The sequence below is a fragment of the Equus quagga genome, chromosome 8 (assembly GCF_021613505.1).
Source record: "Equus quagga isolate Etosha38 chromosome 8, UCLA_HA_Equagga_1.0, whole genome shotgun sequence".
Lineage (NCBI taxonomy): Eukaryota > Metazoa > Chordata > Mammalia > Perissodactyla > Equidae > Equus > Equus quagga.
In genome coordinates, this window is record NC_060274.1 from 109,174,584 (window position 1) to 109,197,582 (window position 22,999).

General features: G+C 39.2%; 1 protein-coding gene across 3 annotated transcripts in view; it reads left to right on the forward strand.

Annotated features, from left to right (window-relative positions):
* The first annotated feature begins 17,692 nt into the window (after nt 1-17,692).
* Nucleotides 17,693-22,999, forward strand: part of KLHDC10 (kelch domain containing 10) — a 57,726-nt gene continuing 52,419 nt past the window's right edge. For 2 of the 3 annotated variants that reach the window (XM_046670660.1, XM_046670661.1), the window contains exon 1: nt 17,693-17,973. In XM_046670660.1, the coding sequence (XP_046526616.1) occupies nt 17,802-17,973 (172 nt within the window). In that variant the 5' untranslated portion in view covers nt 17,693-17,801. The remainder of the gene's footprint in view (nt 17,974-22,999) is intronic. The other variant, XM_046670662.1, reaches the window with a different exon arrangement.

The following is a 22,999-nucleotide window of genomic DNA, read 5'->3' on the forward strand; positions in this document are numbered from 1 at the left end:
GTAGTTAGACATCAAACAAAAACGTTTTCCTATGGTTTTGAAAGTAGGATTATAAGTGCTCCAAAGAGAAGTACCAAGGATATAAAGGAGGACCTAATTTAGTCTGCAGAGTCTCCTGACACAGGTGCTGGAGCTAAAATAGGTGAGATTGTGGGAAAGACATCTACACAAAATCTTCCAACATCCCATATTGGAAGGAGTTTGTCTCATACAATCAGCTGAAAAAGAAGACTGTTGTGACTGAGCAATGGGTAAAGATGAAAGTGGGACCACCCCAGACCCTTCCAGCTCACTCTTTGTGGGCTCCTAATTCCAATAATGTTCTCACCCACTAGGACCTTCCACCTACTGATCCAACCCCCTGTCCATTGTCCCTAACTACGCCTCCCTTATTTCTTCTCTCCTTAGCCAGCTTAAGTTCACTGCCAATCATTATCATCGTTCCTTTGCAAAATTTGAACATGGACTGAGAATTAGTTAATATTAAAGAATTATTTTTAGTTTTGTTATATGTAATAATGACATTATGGTTTTTAAAATTTCTTATAAGAGATACATCTTGAGGTATTTATGGGTGAACTAGTATGATGTCTGGGATTTGCTTTAAAATTCTGGAGGAAAAGAAAATGTGTGAAGGAATAGATGAAAGAAGATTGCAAAATCTTTTTAATTGTTGGATTTGGGTGAAAGACTCGTAGGGATTCATTATATTCTTTCTATTGTTGAGTATGATTGACAATGTCATAATAAAAAGCAAAATAAGTAAGCTAAAAATAATACATTCTCTTGAATATCCTCTCAGTTTCCTTGAACCTTTCTTGCTTTTCTAGTATTCATTTGGCAAAACCTCAATCACAGTTGAGTTCAACTCTCCTCCACTCTGCTTCTGTACCCACTCTGTCAGCTGAATATGGTTAAAGGAAAGTGTACAGACATGCTGATTTGTCTCTGTATTCTTGACGTTATGTGGGCCCTCAATTCTGCCCAGTAATCATACTATGTTTCCCTAGTCCACTTCCTCTCCCACTTGCGTAGATGAGTATTTTATATCTCTCTTCTCAAACCTTCCACACCTTTACCTAGCCATCCTCCCTATCTGCTGATGACTTGTTGCCTATTTCACTTAAAAGATTAAAGTAATCAGAAGAGAACTTCCATAAATTTCTACCACCACATCTGCCCACTAGCATATAGAATACTGAGAATTTTTTAAGTTCACACATTCCAATGGTTAACAGCCAGAAATCAGAGCCAGTTTTAGGTTCAGTCGATCAATAACTCACCTGAGTGAACATGATTTTGCAAGCCCAATCAAAGACAACCCCTTGATTCTGAAAATCAGCCAATCACAAAGAGACTCACTTCAATAAACACACTTTGTGCCTGTGAGTACCAACCAATCAATAGTAGACTTACCCAAGTTGTCACTTCTACAGATGTTGTCAACACACCTTGACCTCTGAAAGTTTACCAATCCTTGAACTCCTCACTTTCTCAAAACCCAGTAGAAGATTAGCAGTCTGGTTTTCTCAAAGCCAGTGCCTGACCAGCGTGGCTCTCACTGTCTCTAGTAAGCGATAAATTCAGCTTTGTCTTTTCATTTCGTATATTGAGTGGTTGTCATCCTCTGATATTATTTCACCTTATCTCCTACTACTATAGATCATTGGTTCTCAGACTGGTGCAATTTTGCCTCCCAGGGACATTTGGTAATTTCTGGAGACATTTTTGGTTGTCACAACTGGGCTGGTGATTCTGCTAAACATCTTACGATGCACAGGACAGCCCTCCATGACAAAGACTTATCTCACCTGAAATAGCAAAAGTACAGAGACTGAGAAACTCTGCTGTAGTCTGCACGCCCAAGGCCAACTTTATACACCTGACCACTTGATAATCGCCTCTTGCCTACTCAAGGATATTGCCCAGCAATTCTCCGCTCTACTGAACGTTCCTGTCAGCATCAAGATATTATTTCTCCCATCTTAAAAACAACACAAAACAAAAACCTTCTCTGATTCTAGTTCCTCCTCCAGCTACCACTCCATTTTCTGCTCTTCTTTACAGCAAAACTGCTCAAAAAAATGACCTATCTCCACTGATTGTAATATCTTCCATTTTCCCCCTCATTCGCTTTGCTGCAGCTACTCTGGCCTCCTTACTAGTCCTTGAACATGACAGATGTAGTCCTGCCTTGAGACATTTGCATTCTTTGTTCCCTCTGCCTGGAAGGCTCTTCCACACACCCACGTGGCTCACTCCCTCACCTCCTTCAATTCTTTGTGACTTCTTTTTTGAAATGTCACCTTTTCAATGAGACCTGCCCTGACCACTCTCTATAAACTTGCCACTCCCCCTCTCCCCACACAGACACCTTCCTCTTCGACTTACCCTGCTTTGTTGTTCTCTGTAGTGCTTATTTTCTTATAACATATAATTCTCTTATTACGTTTATTTCTTCCTCTCCTTGGCCCCATTAGAGTATAATCTTTATAATCTTCACAAGATCAGGAGTTTTGTCTCTTTTCTTCATTGCTGTATCCCCAGTGTTTACAACAATGCCTGGAGCAGAGTAGACACTCAATTAATAGTTGTTCAATGAATGTGTGTAATCCTTCTAAAGGGTTTAGACTTCACCCTAAAAGCCAAAGATAGCCATTGAACGATTCCAAGCAGCACAGTAGTGTGAATAGTTGTGCATTTTGGGAAAAATCACTCTGAAGACTTCATGAAGAGTGGATTGGAGCCCAGAGAGGATGTGGAGTGACCATTAGGAGGTTGCTAAAGAAGGCCCCACAGAAGATGATGATGGGCTAAGACTGGGCTGGAGATAGCCAGAAGGAGGAAGATTCAGGAATATATTTTGGAGCTAGAAACAACAGGACATAGTGATAGGTTATACATAGCAGGTGAGAGAATCAGTTTCAGGGACTCCAAGATATGTATATTTCTGTGCATGGTTGTGTGTGGTAGACATTTTGTCTTTTTTCTATAAGTCCCCAGTGCCTGGCACATAGTAGCTACTCAGAAGATGTCAGTTTTAAGACATGAATCAATAGATACTTCTGAGATTTCCAGTTTTCAAAGAATCGCTTGGCAAATGTGGTGTGGAGGGAAGAGTTTTGGAGTCAGAGATGGCCCCTCCTCCCGCTCCCATCACTAGCCATGTGGCCTCGGGGTCTAATAATCTCTGGTTATGAGATTAAATAGGATCGTGTCAATGAAAGTGGTTGGCGCATAGTGGGTTCTTGGTAAGTGCTGGTTTTCTTCCTAAGCATTTTAGTATAGGTAGGTGGAGGCAGTGAGGCACCCCCCAGGTTCCCCTTCAGGAATGAAGAACTAATTCCCACAGCCTCTGGGAGTATCACCAGCAGGAAGCCCTCAGCTGTCAGTTCCTTTAGGAGTTACGGCACTGAAGAGAGCCATTTGCCTTCCCCAGGGCATCCTGCATCCAGAGACTAATCAAGATGGAAATGTAAAAGGCCCAGCCCCCTGCCCCAACTCAGGACACTGCTGAAGGGCTATCCAGTTTCAAAGTTTCCTGTAGGATCCCTTGGGGCCAACCTTGAGACTTCCTCACAGTCCAGCTTCCTCCCCTGCCCCATCCTGCTTCCTTCCTCCCCTCTCCAGGGTGTAGATCCCAAGTGCCCTCCTTGGCATGCTAATCTCCTTCTCAGGGTCAGCTTATCCATTTGGTTTGTCCTAGAGAAGCAGACAGCCCTGCTGATAGCTCCAGCTGTCAGACTGTCTTTATTGTGTGTGTGGTTTTTTGTTTTTTTTAAAGATTGGCACCTGAGCTAACATCTGTTGACAATCTTCTTTTTTTTTTCTCTGCTTTTTTCTCCCCAAATCCCCCCAGCAAATAGTTGTATATTTTTAGTTGTGGGTCCTTCTAGTTGTGGCATGTGGGACGCCACCTCAACGTGGTCTGGCCAGCGGTGCCACGTCCACGCCCAGGATCTGAACCAGCAAAACCCTGGGCTGCTGAAGCGGAGCACAAACTTAATCACTCCGCCACAGGGCTGGCCCCTGTGTGTGGTTTTTTAACGTGAAAATATTTTTAAAAATTTATGTAGATAAGCTTTTTCTGCTATGTAGGACCTCTCCTCTTAAAAATGAGTCAAATGTACTATGTTTGCTGGTGTAATTCTTTCATGAAGTAGAAAAATGTGTCAAACAGCCAAATTTATATTTTTAGTGAAAATTTAATTTTTGTAAAACATGACAGTAGGTTTTTAAGTTGGGTACACATTTATCGAACATTTTGATTTCTTATGGGCTACTTTTTATTGGTATGTAACTTACATAACATCAAATTCCACCCTTTAATAAAGTGGTTTCACAGCGTTGTACAACCATCACCACTATCTCATTCCAGAACATTTCACCACTCCATAAAGAAACCCTGTACCAATTAGCAGTTACTCCCCTTTCCTCCCTTCCCTCAGCCCCTGGCAACCAGTAATCTATTTTTGGTCACTATGGATTTGCCTGTTCTGTACATTTCCTATAACTGGAGTCATACACTATTTGGCTTTTTGTGTCTGGTTTCTTTCACTTAGCATAATGTTTTCAAGGTTCATCCATGTTGTAGCATGTATCAGTACTTCATTCTTTTTAATGGCTGAATAATGTTCTATTGTATGGATACACCATATTTTGTTTTTCCGTTTATCCACTGATGGACATTTGGGTTGTTTACACTTTTTTGGCTGTTATGAATAGTGCTGTTATTAATATTTGTGTACAAGTTTTTTATGTGGACATACATTTTCAGTTATTTTGGGTATATATCAAGGAGTAGAACTTCTGAGTCATCTGGTAACTCCATGTTTAACATTTTGAGAAACTCTCAAACTGTTTTCTGAAGTGACTGTACCTTTTACTAGCAATGTATGAGGGTTCTAATCTCTCCACATTCTTGTCAATACTTATTATTGTCTATCTTTTTGATTTTAGCTATCCTAGGGAATGTGAAATGGTACCTCATGTGGTTTTGAATTGAATTTCCCTAATGGCTAATAATGTTGAGCATCTTTTTGTTTGCTTATTGGCCATTCTTCTTTGGAGAAATGTCTTCAAATCCTTTGCCCATCTTTTAATTGGGTTGTCTTTTTTGTTGTTGAGTTTTGGGAGTTCCTTATATATTCTTGATATTATATATTCTTGATATCAGATATATGATTTGAAAATATTTTCTCCTATTCAGTGGGTTGTCTTTTCACTTTCTTGATAATGTCCTTTGATGCGTAAAAGTTTTTAATTTTGATGAAATCAGTTTATCTATTTTTTCTTTTGTTGTTCATACTTTTGGTGTCATATGTAAGAATCTATTGCCAAATCCAAGATCATGAAGATTCACCTCTAGGTTTCCTCTAATAGATATATGGTTTTAGCACTGACATTTAGGTCATTGATCCATTCGGTTTTTATATATGGTGTGAGGTAAGGGTCCAGCTTGATTCTTTTGCATGTGAAATCCAGTTGTCCCAGCACCATTTGTTGAAGAGATTGTTATTTCCCTATTGAATCTACTTGTCAAAAATTCATTGGCCATAAAAGTATGGGTCCTTACCTCTTTTTAATGAAGTTTATTGAATACTGTTTTTTAGTTTCATTGTTATACATTTATTTATTTTCTGCTTTTTCTCCCCAAATACCCCCAGTAAATAGTTGTGTATTTTTTTAGTTGTGGGTCCTTCTAGTTGTGGCATATGGGACACTGCTTCAACATGGCCTGATGAGCGGTGCCATGTCTGTGCCCAGGATCTGAACCAGTGAAACCCTGGGCCACCAAAGCAGAGCACACGAACCTAACCACTCGGCCACAGGGCCAGCCCCTATATTTATAGTTTGTATTTATCCAAGGATGCCTTAAGCCTATGATACTTTGATCATGTTTCTCTCTTTTTTTTTTGCTGAGGAAGATTCGCCCTGAGCTAACATCTGTTACTATCTTCCTCTTTTTGCTTGAGGAAGATCTGCCCTGAGCTAACATCTGTGCCAATCCTCCTCTATTTTGTATGTAGGTCACTGCCACAACATGGCTGCTGATGAGTGATGTTGGGCTGCTGAAGTGGGGCATGCCAAACTTAACCATTAGGCCACAGGGCCAGCCCCATGGTCATGTTTCTCTTATACTAAAAGAATTAAACATGACTCTATGTTTTTCCCTTGAAAGAGATTTTTCACGTTAATCTGCAACTTTACAGCTGTATAAAATCAGAAGACTGACCCTTTTACCTGCCCAGCTCCCTTTGTCTTTATGCTGATGAAATTATCCAAGGCTAAATTCAAAGGAAATTTTTATCTAAAAAGTTGCCAACACTTAAAATCAATAGCATATCATCATTTCTTTATTAATTTTTTGTTCTGAAAGTAATATAACCGCATTCTAGAACATTCTGAAAATAGAGATAAGAAGGGAAAAAAATTCATAATTTCACTCTCCAATCCAGTAACCATTAGCATCTTTCATCATTTCTGTCTTTCAGACTTACTACTGATTCCACTTAAACCAGGGAGTCTGTTGAACTTGGATGGTGTACTGGGTTGAATAGTGTCTCCCAAATTTATGTCCACCTAGAACCTATGCATGTGACCTTATTTGGAAATGGGGTCTCTGCAGATGTCATTAAGTTAAGATGAGGTCATCCAGGATTTGGGTGGGCCCTAAATCCAACATGACTAGTGTCCCTATAAGAAGAGGGAAATTTGGACACAGAGGTGCACAGGGAGATCATCATGTGATGAGACTGGAGTGATGCAGCTGCGAGCCAAGGAATGCCAGGAATTGCCAGCCACCACCAGAAGCTAGGAACGGGACATGGAACAGATTCTCCTCAGAGCCTTCAGAAGGAACCACTCCTGCTGGTACCTTGATCTCGGACTTCTAGCCTCCAGAAGTGTGAGAAAATACATTTCTGTTGTTTAAGCCACTAGTATGTGGTATTTTGTTATGTCAGCCTTAGCAAACTAATACAGCAAGGAAACTAATATAGATTAGGAGGAAAAAAATGCCATTATTTTCACAATCCTCTAATTGAAATTTCCCGTTTCCATCAATTATAAATGCAGACAATAAACCACAGTGGTGTTAATTGTACTGTGACGTTGTCACCAATAGAAATCCAGGTATTTTCATATCCCATTATAGTTGCTGCAAATATCTTGAAATATTGTTTATACCCTGTTTTAGTAGTTATGAGACTCCCACCTGACCTTGTTATTTAATGTGTTAATACAAGAGTTGTATGAATTACTGTAACATAAAACTAATTCTTTTTTTGAGGAAGATTAGCCCTGACTAACATCTGGTGCCAATCCTCATCTTTTTACTGAGGAAGACTGGCCCTGAGTTAACATCCATGCCCATCTTCCTCCACTTTATATGTGGGATGCCTGCCACAGCATGGCTTGACAAGTGGTGCATAGGTCTGCACCCAGGATCTGAAGCAGCGAACCCCAGGCTGCCAAAGCAGAACGTGCACACTTAACCACTGCGCCGGCACCTTAAAAAGCATTTTTGAAGAATCTACTTTGTGTAGTAAATATCTCACATTTGTGTTGTACTTTGTGGTTTGCATCTGTGTCTTACCACTCTAGAGGTAGTATATTCGTTAGAATTTTATTGGCTTCAAGTGACAAACCCAATTTAACTTAAGCAAGAAGGAGAATTTGGTAGAACGGTATTTCTTAAAATTGAATAATGTTGATTACACCTTTTAATTTTGTTCATCCTGTTTTAAATAGAAAAAAGCCGCCTCCTCAATGTTGGCAAGTTATTTTTATCAAAATGTTACTTAAATGCATAAATTATTTATAAGCTCCTTATACTTATAATCCTTATAAAACAAATTCAGAATAAACTTATAAATTGAAGAACCATAAACTCAAAACAGTTCACATTAACAGCATTAATTTACTCTGATGAATCATGCTTCACTGAACTACAATCACCAATGTTGGAGAAAAGAAGAAAAATACATCCCAGTTTAGCTTATCTGTTTAATCTGCTTGTGTAATTTGGTTTCAACAGTATTAACACATGCAAGTTCATATAAGCTTGTCATACGAAAAATACAAAATGGTATTAATAATTTCAAGGCTTTGTTTACTTGTCCAGGATAATCGGGCTTAATACTTCACAAACCTTTGCCAGCGAGCATTCCTCTAAGGTCAGTTTAATGAGATGTCACTTGAGAGTTGAGTTATTTGTTAGTTAAGTTAGTGTTCCCTTGCAGTTAAGTTAGTGTTTCTTAAATCTTCATTAAAAGAGTGTATAAGCTAATTATCACTGGAATTGGAACAGGAAAAATTATCTAGACTTCCAGTTCAATATTGCAGATGTTGAAAAAAATTGTTGAAAAAAATGATTGTCTATTAGTCAGTTTTCTTTATAAACTTCCACTTTTTATTGGGTTTGGAACATTAGGACCACTGTGAGACTTGCTTTGGGGCTGCCTGCTGTAATGTCATGCAGGCTTTATTTGGTATGAGTGCATATTTACATGTATATGGCAGCCTTTGTCCTCTTCTCATTAGCCTGCAACAACTAAAGTAATATCTTACTGCATCACATTATGTCATTTTCCTATGTCAAGTAAAAAACTAAACTTATTAAATAATGATAAACTAAAGTTTAATTCTGTTTAGTCTTTCAGTTACAAAACACCACTACGAGAGCATTGTCTTTATAATTGATGGTTACAAGGCCGTGTGGCTTAGTGCTAGAACAGTATTGCTTTCAAATCATAGCCTAAACAAGAATTCCAATCGTTAGTTATATTGATCTCAAACACACATCACTTGACATGCTGCATCTTTAATGGAGCAGGTTGAAGATATTTGGGAGCAGAGGTCTTTTCTCTGATGCTGCTGCCGATAGGCAGGTGTACCCATGGCAGTGCACAGACTCCAGGATAAATCCTCAACCCAATTCACTGGACTGATCTTTGAAAACATAAATCTGATCATGTCACCTCTCTGCTTAAAGCCTTCAATGGCTCCTTGCTCCATTAGGATTCAGTCTAAGCTCCTTGATGGACTTACCTTTCCAATGTCATCTCAAGCAGAATTAAGTCCCTTGCCCACTCCAGAATGAAATGTTGATTTTACCTCTGTAAAGCCCAAGGTCTTTTTTCCAAACATCAATGGCAAATTCAGCTCTTTTTGTCCAGAGCTACAGAAAGAAACATGGGAGCTTTGAATTAGTTTTTTGGTTTTTTTTTTTAAGTGCAAGTAGGAGAGGGGCAAAGAGTTGCCTTCAAAATTTCCAGATCCATTTCTTAGACACGGCTCAAGTTATCAGGCTTCTAGGAACCTAAAACTTTGCCAAACACATTTGTTGCCTGCCCTAATGTTAATCAAATGCCTGCCTGAGAATTGTGAGAGGGGAGCTTAAAGGCTCTGTAGTCCACTCCGTCCTCCAGAGCAGGCCCTTCCAGCTTAAATACCTACAGGCAAGGGGTTTCAAGACCTTCCTGGTCCCTTTGTGCACCCCTTCTTTTTTTTTTTCTTGCACTGGTATATTTTCATTCTTCTTTTTCCACTGTATTTCATCTAAGAAATACTGGTCTTGATCCACTAAACTGATTTCATGACTTAAGGTTTCAAAAATACTATGTTAGGTTAATCTGGCCATTAAAAAAGATAATATACATAAAAGTGCCTAGTTCGCAAAAGGTGGTCAATAAATGCGAGCCCTCTTCCTTCTTTTCCTTGGGCAGCCAGATTTAACCTTAGCTACAATTTGAACTTTGCATTCCTATGACATCTGTATGTGTAATGTTTATGTGTGTAATGCTTATATGTGTAAGTGCTTATAATTGTCGTAATTAAGTAAACTAAAGACTCATTACTTTGAACTTCTCAATATCAATGCTGATTTGATCTGGGCTGATGACAAGCAGTTAGTCACCTTTGACTAGTCACTAAGGAAATTATATGATTCTGAGTCATACTTAATCTACAGCAAGTTAACCAACAATCCAAAAAGTAAACATTTAAAGCCCCGTGGTACATAGTTGTATATTTTCACTTGTGGGTCCTTCTAGCTGTGGTGTGTGGGATGCCACCTCAGGATGGCTTGTTGAACGGTGCCATGTCTGTGCCCAGGATCCAAACTGGCGAAACCCTGGGCTGCCGAAGTGGAGCACGCAAACCCAACCACTTGGCCACGTGGCTGCCCCAATCATAGGTATTTTAAATTCATGGTTGATAATTACAGCATTCCTGCTATATCTAGGTCTGGTTCTGATGCTTGCTCTGTCTCTTCAAACTGTGTTTTTTGCCTTCTAGTATGCCTTGTAATATTTTTTTGAAAGGTGGACATGATGTGGTTGGTAAAAGGAACTGCAGTAAATAGGCCTTTAGTAATACAGAGGTAAGATGTAGGGGGAGGGGAAGTATTCTTTAGTACTATGATTAGGTCTCAGTCTTATGGTGATCCTGGACCCCTGGACTGTGAACATCATTAGTGCTTCTCAGTTGTTGTTTTTTTTACCCATGTAGGTGGGACAGGATGACTAGAGGGGCTGTACTTGGGTATTTCCCTTCCTTCAAGTCTGTAGGCTCTGATAACCCAGCAGGTTAGGCTCTGGTAAAATAGTTTATCCTGAGGGCAGAACAAAAAGTGATTAAGAACAAAAGTGATTACTTTCTGGGGCTGGCCCCGTGGCATAGTGGTTAAGTTCCGTATGCTCTGCTTCAGCGACCCAGGTTTGCAGGTTTAGATCCTGGGCACAGACCTACACCACTTGTCAGCCAGGCTCTGGTGGCAACCCACATATAAGGTGGAGGAAGATAGGCACAGATGTTAGCTCAGGGCTAATCTTCCTCAGGAAAAAGATAAAAGAAAAAGAAAAGATTACTTTTCTCCTCCTCTTGCCTGAAGCACAAGAGGATGTTTCTCTGATCTTCACTGTGAGCTCTTGGAGGTAAGACACAAAAATGTGAGGCCTCCCCTATGACTAGGTCCCCATGGAGTTTTTAACTTGTCCATACCAAATCTCCAGCAGTTCACCAGTCACAGTTCAGGTTTTTCTACCCCAGTATTGGTTCCCATGGAGGATTTTGCTCATTGTGTTTCTGCTTTGGTAAATTGTGATTCTCTCCATCTGCTTGTCTGTCTCATCAATTTTGGGGGCAGCAATTTGCCCCGTGAATTTCCTCCTCTGATGGATCTAAGAAATGTTGTTGTGGGACCAGCCTGGTGGCATAGTGGTTAAGTTTGTGTGCTCCACTTTGGCAGCCTGGGGTTCAAGGGTTTGGATCCCGGGCGTGGAGCTATACACCCCTCATGAAGCCATACTGTGGCAGCATCCCACATACAAAATAGAGGAATATTGGCTCAGCAACAATCTTCCTCAAGCAAAAAGAGGAAAACTGGCAACAGACGTTAGCTCAGGGCCAATTTTCCTTACCAAAAAATAAAATAAAATAAAGCATTCAAATCAATGATTTAAACAAAAAAGAAATGTTGATTGTTTAGATTATTCAGCTTTTTGCTTGTTGTTATGATAGAGTGGTGACTTCTAAGCTCCTTACTTGGTGGACTGCTAATCCACCATGTCCCTTTTTTTTAAATTAAATAAAGTCCCTTTTTGTAAATTAAAAAAAAAGAAACATTAAAAAACTTTTAATAATGAAACTTTTAAGCTTTCAAATAAATATAATATTATGAGCATCTTATAACCATCACCTATATTTAACAGTAACAATTTATTTCCTCTCTTTCATTTTGGCTTAACGTCTTTTAAATTAAAATATAAGTGTTGGGGCTGGCCCCGTGGCCGAGTGGTTAAGTTCGCGTGCTCCACTGCAGGTGGCCCAGTGTTTCGTTGGTTCGAATCCTGGGCGCGGACATGGCACTGCTCATCAAACCACGCTGAGGCAGCGTCCCACATGCCACAAATAGAAGGACCCACAACGAAGAACATACAACTGTGTACCAGGGGGCTTTGGGGAGAAAAAGGAAAAAAATAAGATCTTTAAAAAAAATAAACAAAAAATATAAGTGTTATGATAGTCCCTTCTTAATTATTTTATAAATCTCTAAAAAACAGAGAGATCTTCTTATATAATCTTTGTATCATTATCGCACGTAACAAAAATAACATTAATTCCATAATATCATCTAATAACCTCTACAAATTCAAATTTTCCCAATTGTCCCCAAATTATCTTTTAAGGTTGATTTGTTCAAGAGGACCACATACATTTTGTTGTAAGTTCCTTTTAATCTATAATTATTCTTTTAAGAACTATTTAAAAAAAATTTTTATGAGGGAAAAATTTAAATAGACACAAAAGAAGAGAGAACAGTGCAATGAACTCCAAGTACCTGTCACCTAGCTACATCAAGCATCAACCCATGGCCATCTTTGTTTCATCTGCATTCTCATCCTATCTCTCATGCCCCCTTCGTGGATTATTTTGAAGCAAATCCTAGACATCATATGATTTTACCTGTAAATATTTTAGTATGCTTCTCTAAAAGATGAGATCTTTTTTAAAAAAACATATCCACGGGGCCGGCCCCGTGGCCCAGTGGTTAAGGTCGCGCGCTCTGCTTCAGCCGCCCAGGGTTGCGCCGGTTGGAACCCTGGGTGCAGACATGGCACCGCTCGTCAGGCCATGCTGAGGCCGTGTCCCATGTGCCACAACTGGAAGGACCCACAAGCAAAAATACACAACTATGTACCGGGGGGCTTTGGGAGAAAAAGGAAAAATAAAAAAATCTTTAAAAAAAAAAAAACATATCCACAATAGCTAAAAAAAAATTAACAATGATTCCCAAATATAATCCAATATTCAATCAAATTTTCCCACTAAAAAAATAGTTGATTGTTCTAATCAAAGTGCAAACAAGTCCCAAGCACTGCCTTTGGTTGATCTGTCTCTTAAAACTCTACAAATCTGTAGGTTCCCTTTTCCTCTTTCTTCTCCTTGAAATACAGTGTTGAAGAACACAGGCTGTGTATTCTATAGAGTTTTCCACATTACATATTTTGCAGATTACATCCCCAAATCATCATTTAACATATTCTCTGTCCTTTTGAGTCCTGTAAACTGGTAGTTAGAGCTAAAGGTTGACTTTATTGCTTTTCTGGTAAGAATGTTTCATTGAGGATTGTGTTTTGCTAGCAGCCATTGATTATCATTGCCTAGATCTATTATTTCATTAGGCATTACCACCCTCCCATTTTGTTTTTGTGTTATTCCCTTTTGTCCTTTTGACAAGACCAGGCTAAATATTGTAGAGATTGTCCCCCTGGATTTGTTTGATTGTTTCACATGTCATTTAACTTGTTCCTTTGTCCCCTCAGAGTTCCTGTAAACTGGATGTTACAGCTTAAATCTTTTCTTTTCTTTTTTTTTTTTTTGGTGAGGAAGAGTGTCCCTGAGCTAACATCTGTGCCAATCTTCCTCTATTTTGTATTTGGGATGCCGCCACAGCATGGCTTGATGAGCAGTGTGTAGGTCCATACCTGGGATGTGAACCCACAAACTGTGGGCTGCCAAAGTGGAGTGCACGAACTTAACCACTACACCACGGGGCCAGCCCCACAGCTTAAATCTTGATTAGATTCAAGTTAATGTTTTTGGCATGATTACTTCATAAGTGGTATTGTGTACTTCATGTTACACCATGTTAGCAGATGCATATTGCCTGCATGCACTTATTTTGAAGCTCCCTCTCCAAATCACGTTGATACCCATCAAAATGTACCCGCATTCCACGTTAAAAGAATTTGGCTGTAACCTTTTTAAAGGCTTTTAAAATAATTTAATAATTTTAAATTTAGTTAAGACTAAATCTTTCATTTTGTTTCTGGAATTTAAAATTGATTATATATCTATATCTATATCTATATCTATATGAGATGGTTTTCAGTTGATTGGTTAATATAAGCTTATTTTTGTAGATTTTTTTCCTTTTTATTATGAAGAATTCCTAACATATACAAAGGTAGGCAAAACAGTATAACGAACAGTTCTCCTATTTTCGTCACCCAGCTTCAGCTTAAATGGTCAATGTTGTTTCATCTAGCTCCCTATCCATTTCTCCCTTTCTGTATTATTTAAAAAAATTTTTATAAGATAAAATTCACCCTTTTCAAGTGTACACTTCAGTAGTTTTTAATATATTCACGAAATTGTGCAACCATCATCACTATCTAATTTCAGAACATTTTCATCACCCCAAAAGAAACCCTGTACCCATTCCTCTCCTCCCCCAGCTCCTGGCAACCACTAATCTACTTCTCTCTACATAGATCTGCCTATTCTGGACATTTTTGTATAAATGGTATTATACAATATGTGGTCTTTTGTGACTGGCTTTGTTAACTTTGCATAATGTTTTCAAGGTTTACCCATGTACCGGTACAGTCATGCAGTGCTTAACAATGGGCTTACGTTCTGAGAAATGCTTTGTTAGTGGCTTCTGTCATTGTGCAAACACCATAGAGCATACTTACACAAACCTAGATAGTATAGCCTACTATACACCCCTAGGCTGTATGGTACTAATCTTATGGGACCACTGTCGTATGCGTGGTCTGTTATTGACGTGAATGTTGTTATGCGGTACATGATTGCACTTCATTTTTTTTTTTAAAGATTTTATTTTTTTCCTTTTTCTCCCCAAAGCCCCCGGGTACATATTTGTAAATTCTTAGTTGTGGGTCCTTCTAGTTGTGGCATGCAGGACGCTGCCTCAGCGTGGTTTGATGAGCAGTGCCATGTCTGCGCCCAGGATTTGAACCAACGAAACACTGGGCCGCCTGCAGCGGAGCGCGTGAACCCAACCACTCAGCCACGGGGCCAGCCCCCCCCCCACCGTACTTCATTTTTTAATTGCTGAATCATATTACTTTGTATGGATATAACACACTTGGTTTTCCATTCATTAGTTGATGGACATTTGGGGTTTTTCTACTTTGGGGCTGTTATGAATAATGCTATTATAAGCACTAATGTACACATTTTTATGTGGACATAGGTTTTTATTTCTCTTGGGTATATAGCTACGAGTGGAATTGCTGGGTCCTATATTATTTTGAAGCAAATAACCAACTCATATAATTTTATCCATACATACTTCAGTACGTATCTCTAAACAATAAGGACTCTTTTGTTAACATAACCACAAAAATATTACTCCACCTAAAAATTGACAATAATTCTTTGATGTCATGAAATATTCAATATTCAAATTTCTAAGAGTCTCATTAATGCTCTTTTTTTCAGTTTGTATCAATCAGGATTTACACAAGGCCTACTACTGCACCCTACTAAAGGATTAATTTTATTGCAGTTGATTGGTATGTCTTTAACAGCTTTATTGAGATATAATTCACATATCATATAGTTTACTGATTTAAAGTGAAGCTGGTGGTTTTTCGTCTATCCCCCATACATTTCTTTCTTCCCATTTTAATTTTTTTATTGAGATATAATTCACATACCCTAAAATTCACCCTTTTCAAGTACACAATACAGTGATTTTTTAATATATTAACAAAGTTTTGCAACCATTACTATTCAATAATTTTCAGTGTATTCACAGAGTTATATATACAACCATCACGTCTCTTGTTAATTTTTTTACAGATTGGCACCTGAGCTAACCACTGTTGCCAATCTTCTTTTTTTTTTCCTTTCTGCTTTTTCTCCCCAAATCCCCCCAGTACATAGTTATATACTTTAGTTGTGGGTCCTTCTAGTTGTGGCATGTGGGACGCTGCCTCAGCGTGGCCTGATTGAGTGGTGCCATGTCCGCGCCTAGGATCCAAACCAGCGAAACCCTGGGCCACTGAAGTGGAGCCTGCGAACTTAACCACTCGGCCATGGGCCGGCCCGCACAAGTCTCTTTTTAATCTATAAATTTTTCCTTCCAAATCTCTTCTTCCTTTGCAATTTATTTGTTAAGAAACTTGCTTGTTTATCTTGTAGAATTTCCATTATCTGGATTTTGCTGTTTGTATCTCCATAGTATTTTTTTATGTTACGTCCTCTGTATTTCCTATAAATTGGTAGTTACATATACATGTCTGATAAGATTCAGGTTCAATTTTTTCTACAAGACTACTTCATATTCATGTTTATGTTCTAGAGGCACATGTATCTCATCTTTCCTTTTGTGATTCTAGCAGAGGTTGATGCTCAATGGGTTGATCTCTGAATTCACTAAAGGTTGCAAAATGGTGATATTTTATCATTCATTATTTATTACTTGAAATAATCCTATAAAAAGAAAATTTCCTTCACCTACTGTTTGGTTACTCAGTGGTACAGTTTCTTTAGAAAAATTAACATTTATGCATTTTGATTTTCATATTTTAGAGCCAAAGACTTTTTTTCATGTCTCAAACATTTTCATAAGCAGTATGACATTATGCTTTATGGGTAAAACACCTGCCCACCGGGACTGACAGTAGGAAAATAAGGAGGTGGGGGCAGTACGACTTAATGCTTTATGGGTAAAACACCTGCCCACCTGGACTGACAGTAGGAAAATAAAGAGGTGGGGCCAGTGTCGACATGAAATTTGCACCAAGAGGATGTGTTCTCAGTTCCAGCAGATTCTTTTTCTTCTCCGTATCACGTAAGGTTCTCCTATATGAAGCATCAAGCAAAAAAAAAAAAAAGAGAAAAAGCCACCAGATCTAAGAAAAATTTTGTTTCCCTTGAGCAATTTATATGCTTTTCCCTAATCATTCATAAACATCGGTGAACAATCTATATTTTACCACTTCGCACTGTGCCCAGTAAGTTCGAAGCCAAATTTTCTGTTTAGTTTTGGAAAACAAGAATTTCTGATCTGTACATCTACATTTTCCTTCCATCTTGATCTTCCCTACCTGTTCCTGTCTTTAAGCTGACTCAAATTTTCTGCGAGCAAAAAGGGGTGTGACTGAACAAAAACATTCACGTAGTCATCAGTCATCTATAAAAGTACCTTTTTCTTGGCACTCTACTCACTGCTGGGTGTTATTTAAAAAATCTTTACTAACGTAATAAGCCAGAAATAGTTTCTCACTGGGGTCTTAATTTGTATTTCTATGATTACTGGCAACCTTGAACATTTTCCCACGTTTGTTAACCAGGTCTAAAATTGCTTGGGAGGTGGCTTATATTGAACTAGGGAGGAGTTCAGCCAGTCGACTGAAAGACAAAACAAATGAATCCCAGGAATACCTCATTTTTACCTTTAAGCTTTGACTCCGCCCGTTTTTTTCCCCCTCCAAGAGAGCCCTTTGTGTGTCTCAACGGTCAGGGAAAAGGATCTCAGCCCGTAACGCTGGCGGAACACTGTATTGCCCCACATATGTGTATTTATGTGCCTATCCTATTTCCGATTTCGGTGTTTATGGGAAAGAGATCCCGAATCCTGAACACGCCTGGAGTACGGGCAGTCGCCGGCACTCTCTCCGCAGGCGTGGCCTCTCCCACTCGGCCTTCGATTGGCCCGCCTGATCCCGCAGGCGACGGGAGCTGGTTTAGCGCGGTGGATGCGAGTGATGAGCGGCTGCTTCTGCCTTTCTCCCCCCACTTTTTTTTTTTAGCCATATCTATGGTTACCACGTCTCTCCCCGCCTCCCTCTACCTATCCAAGAAGACGACTGGCCATTGGCTGTCTGTCACGAAGGCAGGCAGTCATTGGCCACTGCGGAGGACCGGGCGCTCCCCCTTCCCCTGTCTCCCGGGTCTCTTGAGGAGCCCAGGAAGGAGGCTCCGCTAGTGCCGCCGGGCCAGGGGCTGCCGGACCCGGCTGCGGCGCTCGTTGGCGGGTCATGTCGGCCGCCCAGGGCTGGGACAGGAACCGCCGGAGGGGAGGAGGCGCCGCAGGCAGTGGTGGCGGCGGCGGAGGTAGCGGGGCCGGCGGGGGCAGTGGGGGCAGCGGGGGTCGGGGGACTGGCCAGCTCAACCGGTTCGTGCAACTCTCCGGGCGGCCGCACCTGCCAGGTGAGTCGCGAGACGTGGTCCTGTCAGCTTGCGGGCGCGGCGGGAAGGTGACGGCTTCCTTTTCTTTTCTCCCCGGCTATGTTTTCCTTGGGAGTAGAAAAGGCAGGCCCCACGCGTATCAGAAGGACTGGGGCTTAGAGAAAAGGAAAGATGTCTTTGAGGTCGGGGAGAGAACAGGAACACAGCGGAAAAAAGTAGTTTTGCTCTCTTGAAAGCTCTGTGCTGAGAGTTGTGTTTTGTTTTCAAAGGAGAGGCCGCCGTCTCATTGACATTCCCAAATGTTTCGCTTACTCGGTTCCCAGTCTCGTCCTCTTCCGCAGAGTGATCTTGTTAATGAAAGACATTAGCGCTTACCTGTGGAAAACTATTTTTAAAAGGGCGCTAAATTGAGGAGAGAAGAAGAAGAGCATGTCAAAGAGTGGTTTTGTCAAAATCAGTGTGTAAGAGGCATTCTGAAACGAGAGGAGGAGCGAGAGGGGGAGGGTTGTTGGAAGGTGGGTGGGAAACAGAACCAAGGGAATTAGGGAAAACTAGTCGGATTATTAATATTTTGGAATGTCCAGAGTCAGAATGGATAGTGTGTTTGGATTGTAATGGGAGAAAACGAAGATCAAGAATATACTTAGTGACAAAATTATGCTGTGTCTACTATATTAAAAACAGCTGATTGAGAATTGGAAAAATGTACCCAATGTGATTATTTCACGTTTTGGCGTACAATTCCCTATCCTTGAGTTCTGCTGCTGTAAAAAGACAAACCAAATCCATATGTGTGTGCAGACAGTTTTAAAGAGATACATTTGTAAGTGGATATTCCTATAGTAGAAGGAAGGTAAGAAAGTAAATACGGCAGAGAATGTCAAATATTATATTGTGCAAGCTTATTTTTCCATGAAGAGAACTCTCAGGAACGATGTGTTAATCATTTACCATGTTTTTTGTGAATAATGTTGATTTTATCAGTGATATATTTGTTTACCTGATGAGTTTTGAGAACATGATGGTTTCCCAAATTCTATTTGCTACCATGCCTTGTATTTCTAAGTAGTCAAAAATTATTTGATTAATTTGAAGATAACAAAGGGTGTTATGCACATTCAACGAGACAACTGCTTATGTTTGTGATAAAGTTACTGATGCGTGCTAAAAATGCACATTAATCCATTTATATGCACTATTAAAATTAACTTTGAGACAGCTTTAAATCATAAAATATATAATGTACCTGGAGTTGGGTTTGAGATGATCAGACTGGGTATTCCAGAATTGCTAAATATGTGATGTTTAACGTGAAAAAGAAGAAAGGAGAAGTCTTTTTTCTTACCCCAAATTAATAGCAAAAATTTACATTTTTGTGTATTGACAGATCAGAAGATAACTCTTGCCAAAGACTGTCACCAGTTTTCCCTCCACTACCGCAATTTTTAGGTTTTTGATCTTGAATGAATTATACCATGGGCTTCATGTAGGCATTCCCAGGCTCCAAGAGTCTGGTTGATGGACTTCCTCACTGCCACCACCTGATGGCAGTGGAAGCCATGATTTCTGATAAAGGGCTTAGGTGTGGAACTGTTTCTGCATTCCCCTAGCGTACAAGGCCAAGAACAGCCATTTGTCCAAAGGTGAAGATAAACGTGTTTAAACTGTGAAAATTCATGCAGTGGGGTCATCAGCCTGTTCTCCCTGCTTTCTTTTCCCTTTGACTGGTACTTCACTCTTCCTTACCTAAGTACGCAGCCTCCGTCTTTTCTTCATTCTTAAAATTGGGAACATCTGATATCTCAATAGATACTTTGAAATTCTTTCACACGAATTCATTATTTTCCCAAGTATTGCGTCGTAAGCCTCCCTTTCCCACTTGATTGAAAGGTTTTATTTTGAGATGTTTAAAAAGAGTCTGGGTGATGGAGAGGGATGGAAATGTCTAGGCTGTTTTATGGCTGACCCTGGAGGTAAAAAAAAACATTGTTTTTGTAGCTAACTTTCTCTCTCGAACTCTAATTGCATTTCTCGTTTTTTATCCTCCTCTACCAAGACTGTCAGATACTGAGCACCTAGAACCCTTTCTTACTTTTTGCATACCTACTCTCTATCCAGCCCCCAATAAAGCAAAACAAAACAACCTGGTCTTCCTGGAGTGTTTCTCTCTCTTTCAGTGACAGCGTCTTTTTCCATGCAGTTATGCAAACCTGAAACTTGGGCATCCTCCTTAACATTTTCCTCTCCATTGCATTTCAGGTGTAATCAATCACCAAGTCCTGTTTCTTTTATTTCTGTCATAAGTCTAGTCCATGCTGCTGTCATCCCTCATTGAGGTCTCCTGCAGTAGCTTTCTAAGCAGTTTTCTTGCTTCTGCTCTTGCCCTCCAGTTTGTACAGCACACTATTCTTCTGCAAGCACAAATCGGTTCTCATCTCTGTTTACAACCCTTTACTAGCTTTTCATTGCTCTTAGGATAAGGCAAAAATCCTTAACATGGCCTAAAAGGCACTGCATGGTCTGGCCCCTCTTTAACTCTCTATTTAATCCTACATCATATGATCTTGCTCTTTGATCTTTCTCTGCATCCTTACACATGTCATACTCCCTTCAGCCATAGGGCCGTTGCACATGCTATCCCATCATCCAGGAACCTTCTGATTCCTCATTCTGTTCTCTTTTCTTAAATTCTCTTACACTGGATCTCAGCTTGATCACACTGTGTTTTTTAGGGGAGTCTTCTCTGACCTTCTGATTTGTTCTCTTCTACCTACACACTCATGGCACCATGTGGTTCTCCTTGGTCATACTTATCATTTGTGTGTAATTCCTTGATATGCATGATTTGATACTCTTGAGAGAGAGATACACACACACACACATATCAAGTATATAAGAATATGCACGTTATAATATACACACATATTAATATGTATTCTTAAATTGTAAATTAATACATTGGCATTATGTGTAAGCAGGTAGTTTCTTGTGAATTTGATTGATTAATTTGGTTCAATCCCCTATGGCCCTGTTGACTCTGGACAAATGGGTAAGATCAAGTTCTTAAACATAAAAATGACTAGACTCAGCATCCATGGTGACAGCACAAATGCTATTTTGTGAAACCTTGTTTGAGCAACTTCTTGCCTTTTTGCTGTCTCCTAAAATACGATAGTGATTATGTGTTTGCCCCATAGGCCAAGAAATTCACAGCATCTTCGTCCTGGATTTCTACTAGCTGATAATCTATACACCCAGTAAAGAAGAGGGAACGGTGCTTTTTGTAGAATAGGTATGCACAGTAGAGCTCATGGGCAAGGTCTTGGGATAATGGAACCCGAGTTACTATTGTGATTTAACTATGTGAGTTTGAGTAAATACCATGTGTTAGCTAGGAAAACAGTTAAACGTTGTTGCTAACATAGGAACTGGAAAACTGAAAAAGAAAGAGGAGGAAAATTTAACAATTGGTAAAGCTGGGTAAAAATAATACTGAAATCTTAACTTAAAAATTTAAAATGTGATATATTTTCATGATATAAAATCCAAATGGTACAAAAGAGCATATGATAAAAGGCAAATTTTCCTTCTACCTTTGACCCCAGCTAATTGTCTTCCTTCCTCAGAAGCCACCAATGATAAATTTCTTGTGTATCATTTCCAGAAAGATGTGTGTGTGTGTGTGAGGAGGGGTATGGTAGCTTTTCTTTGTTTGGGTGGGCATTCAAAATGTTTACAGTCTTGCTAATACGAATGATACAGTGAATATCCCTGTACCTATATCCTTTTGCACGAGTGAGTCTGTCTTTAGAATAAATTCCTAGAAGTACAATTGCTGGGTCAAAGGATATGTACTATTTAAGTTTTGATCGATCATTGTCAAATTGCCCTCTCTAGAGGTTGTACCAGTATATGTTCCACTATGGATGTTGGAGTGCTGGCCTCCTATACCCTTGGGAACAAAGTGGGTTCTCACACTTTTTTTAAATTAACCAATTTAATAGGTATATTTTTCTTCATCTTTTCAATAGGTATAAGAGCCATATTTGTTTCCTTTATTTATAACATCTACTTGTATTTTTTATTCATCTGGTTGTATTTTCTGTTCATTATTCTATTAGGATGTTTAATACTGTTTGTAGGAACTCTATGTTTTAAGGAAATTAGTTCTTTGTCTTTGATATGTGTTGCAGATATTTTTCAGTTTGTTACTTGGCTTTTGACCTTGTTTATGGTATATTTTTTCAGCACAAATGTAAAAGTTTTTTGTAGTTGCGATTACCATCATTTTTGGATTTTGGGTTTTGTGTCGTAAGAAACGCCTTCCCTATTTTGATATTGTTTCTAATTAAAATACAAACAAAAATTCTAGTGTTTTTTCCTAGTACTTTATAATTTTAAGTTAAGTGCACTTATCCATACAAAATAAAAGTTGCATGATGTATTGAGGTAGGAAGCCAACTTTACTTTTCTTCCAGGTGGCTACCCAGTTATCGCAGTATTGACGTTCTGTCCATAGGTATACTTAGTTCCGACGTAAACTTTGGGGTTCTTGCTGGACTTTTATCCTGTTTCATTGATCAGTTTACCTGTTTATACGTAATGATCCCATTCATTGATTATAGTCCTTTTTCATTCTATTTTCCAGAGTTTTCCTGAATATTCTTTTTTGCTTATTTTTCCATAAAACTAGAATTCATTTATCAAGCTCCCCTCCCCTATCCTGTTGGTATTTTTGTTGGTACTGCATTAAATTTATCAATTGATGTAGAGATAGTTGACTTTATTGAGGTTCAGTCTTCCTTTCAAGAATGGAGTATATAGTCATTTCTTGTTGTTTGCCTTCTTTTGCATCCCTCAATAACATTTCAAAGTTTTTTCATATAGACCTTTCACATTTCTTGTTATGTTTATTCCTTGGTATTTTATCTTTTTGTTGCTATTGCAAGTGGGGTTTCTACTTCTGTCTTTTACCTTGTTCTTTGACTATGGAAATGCTATTGATTTCTGAGTAATAATTTTGTCCCTAGCCACCTTTGGAATTATA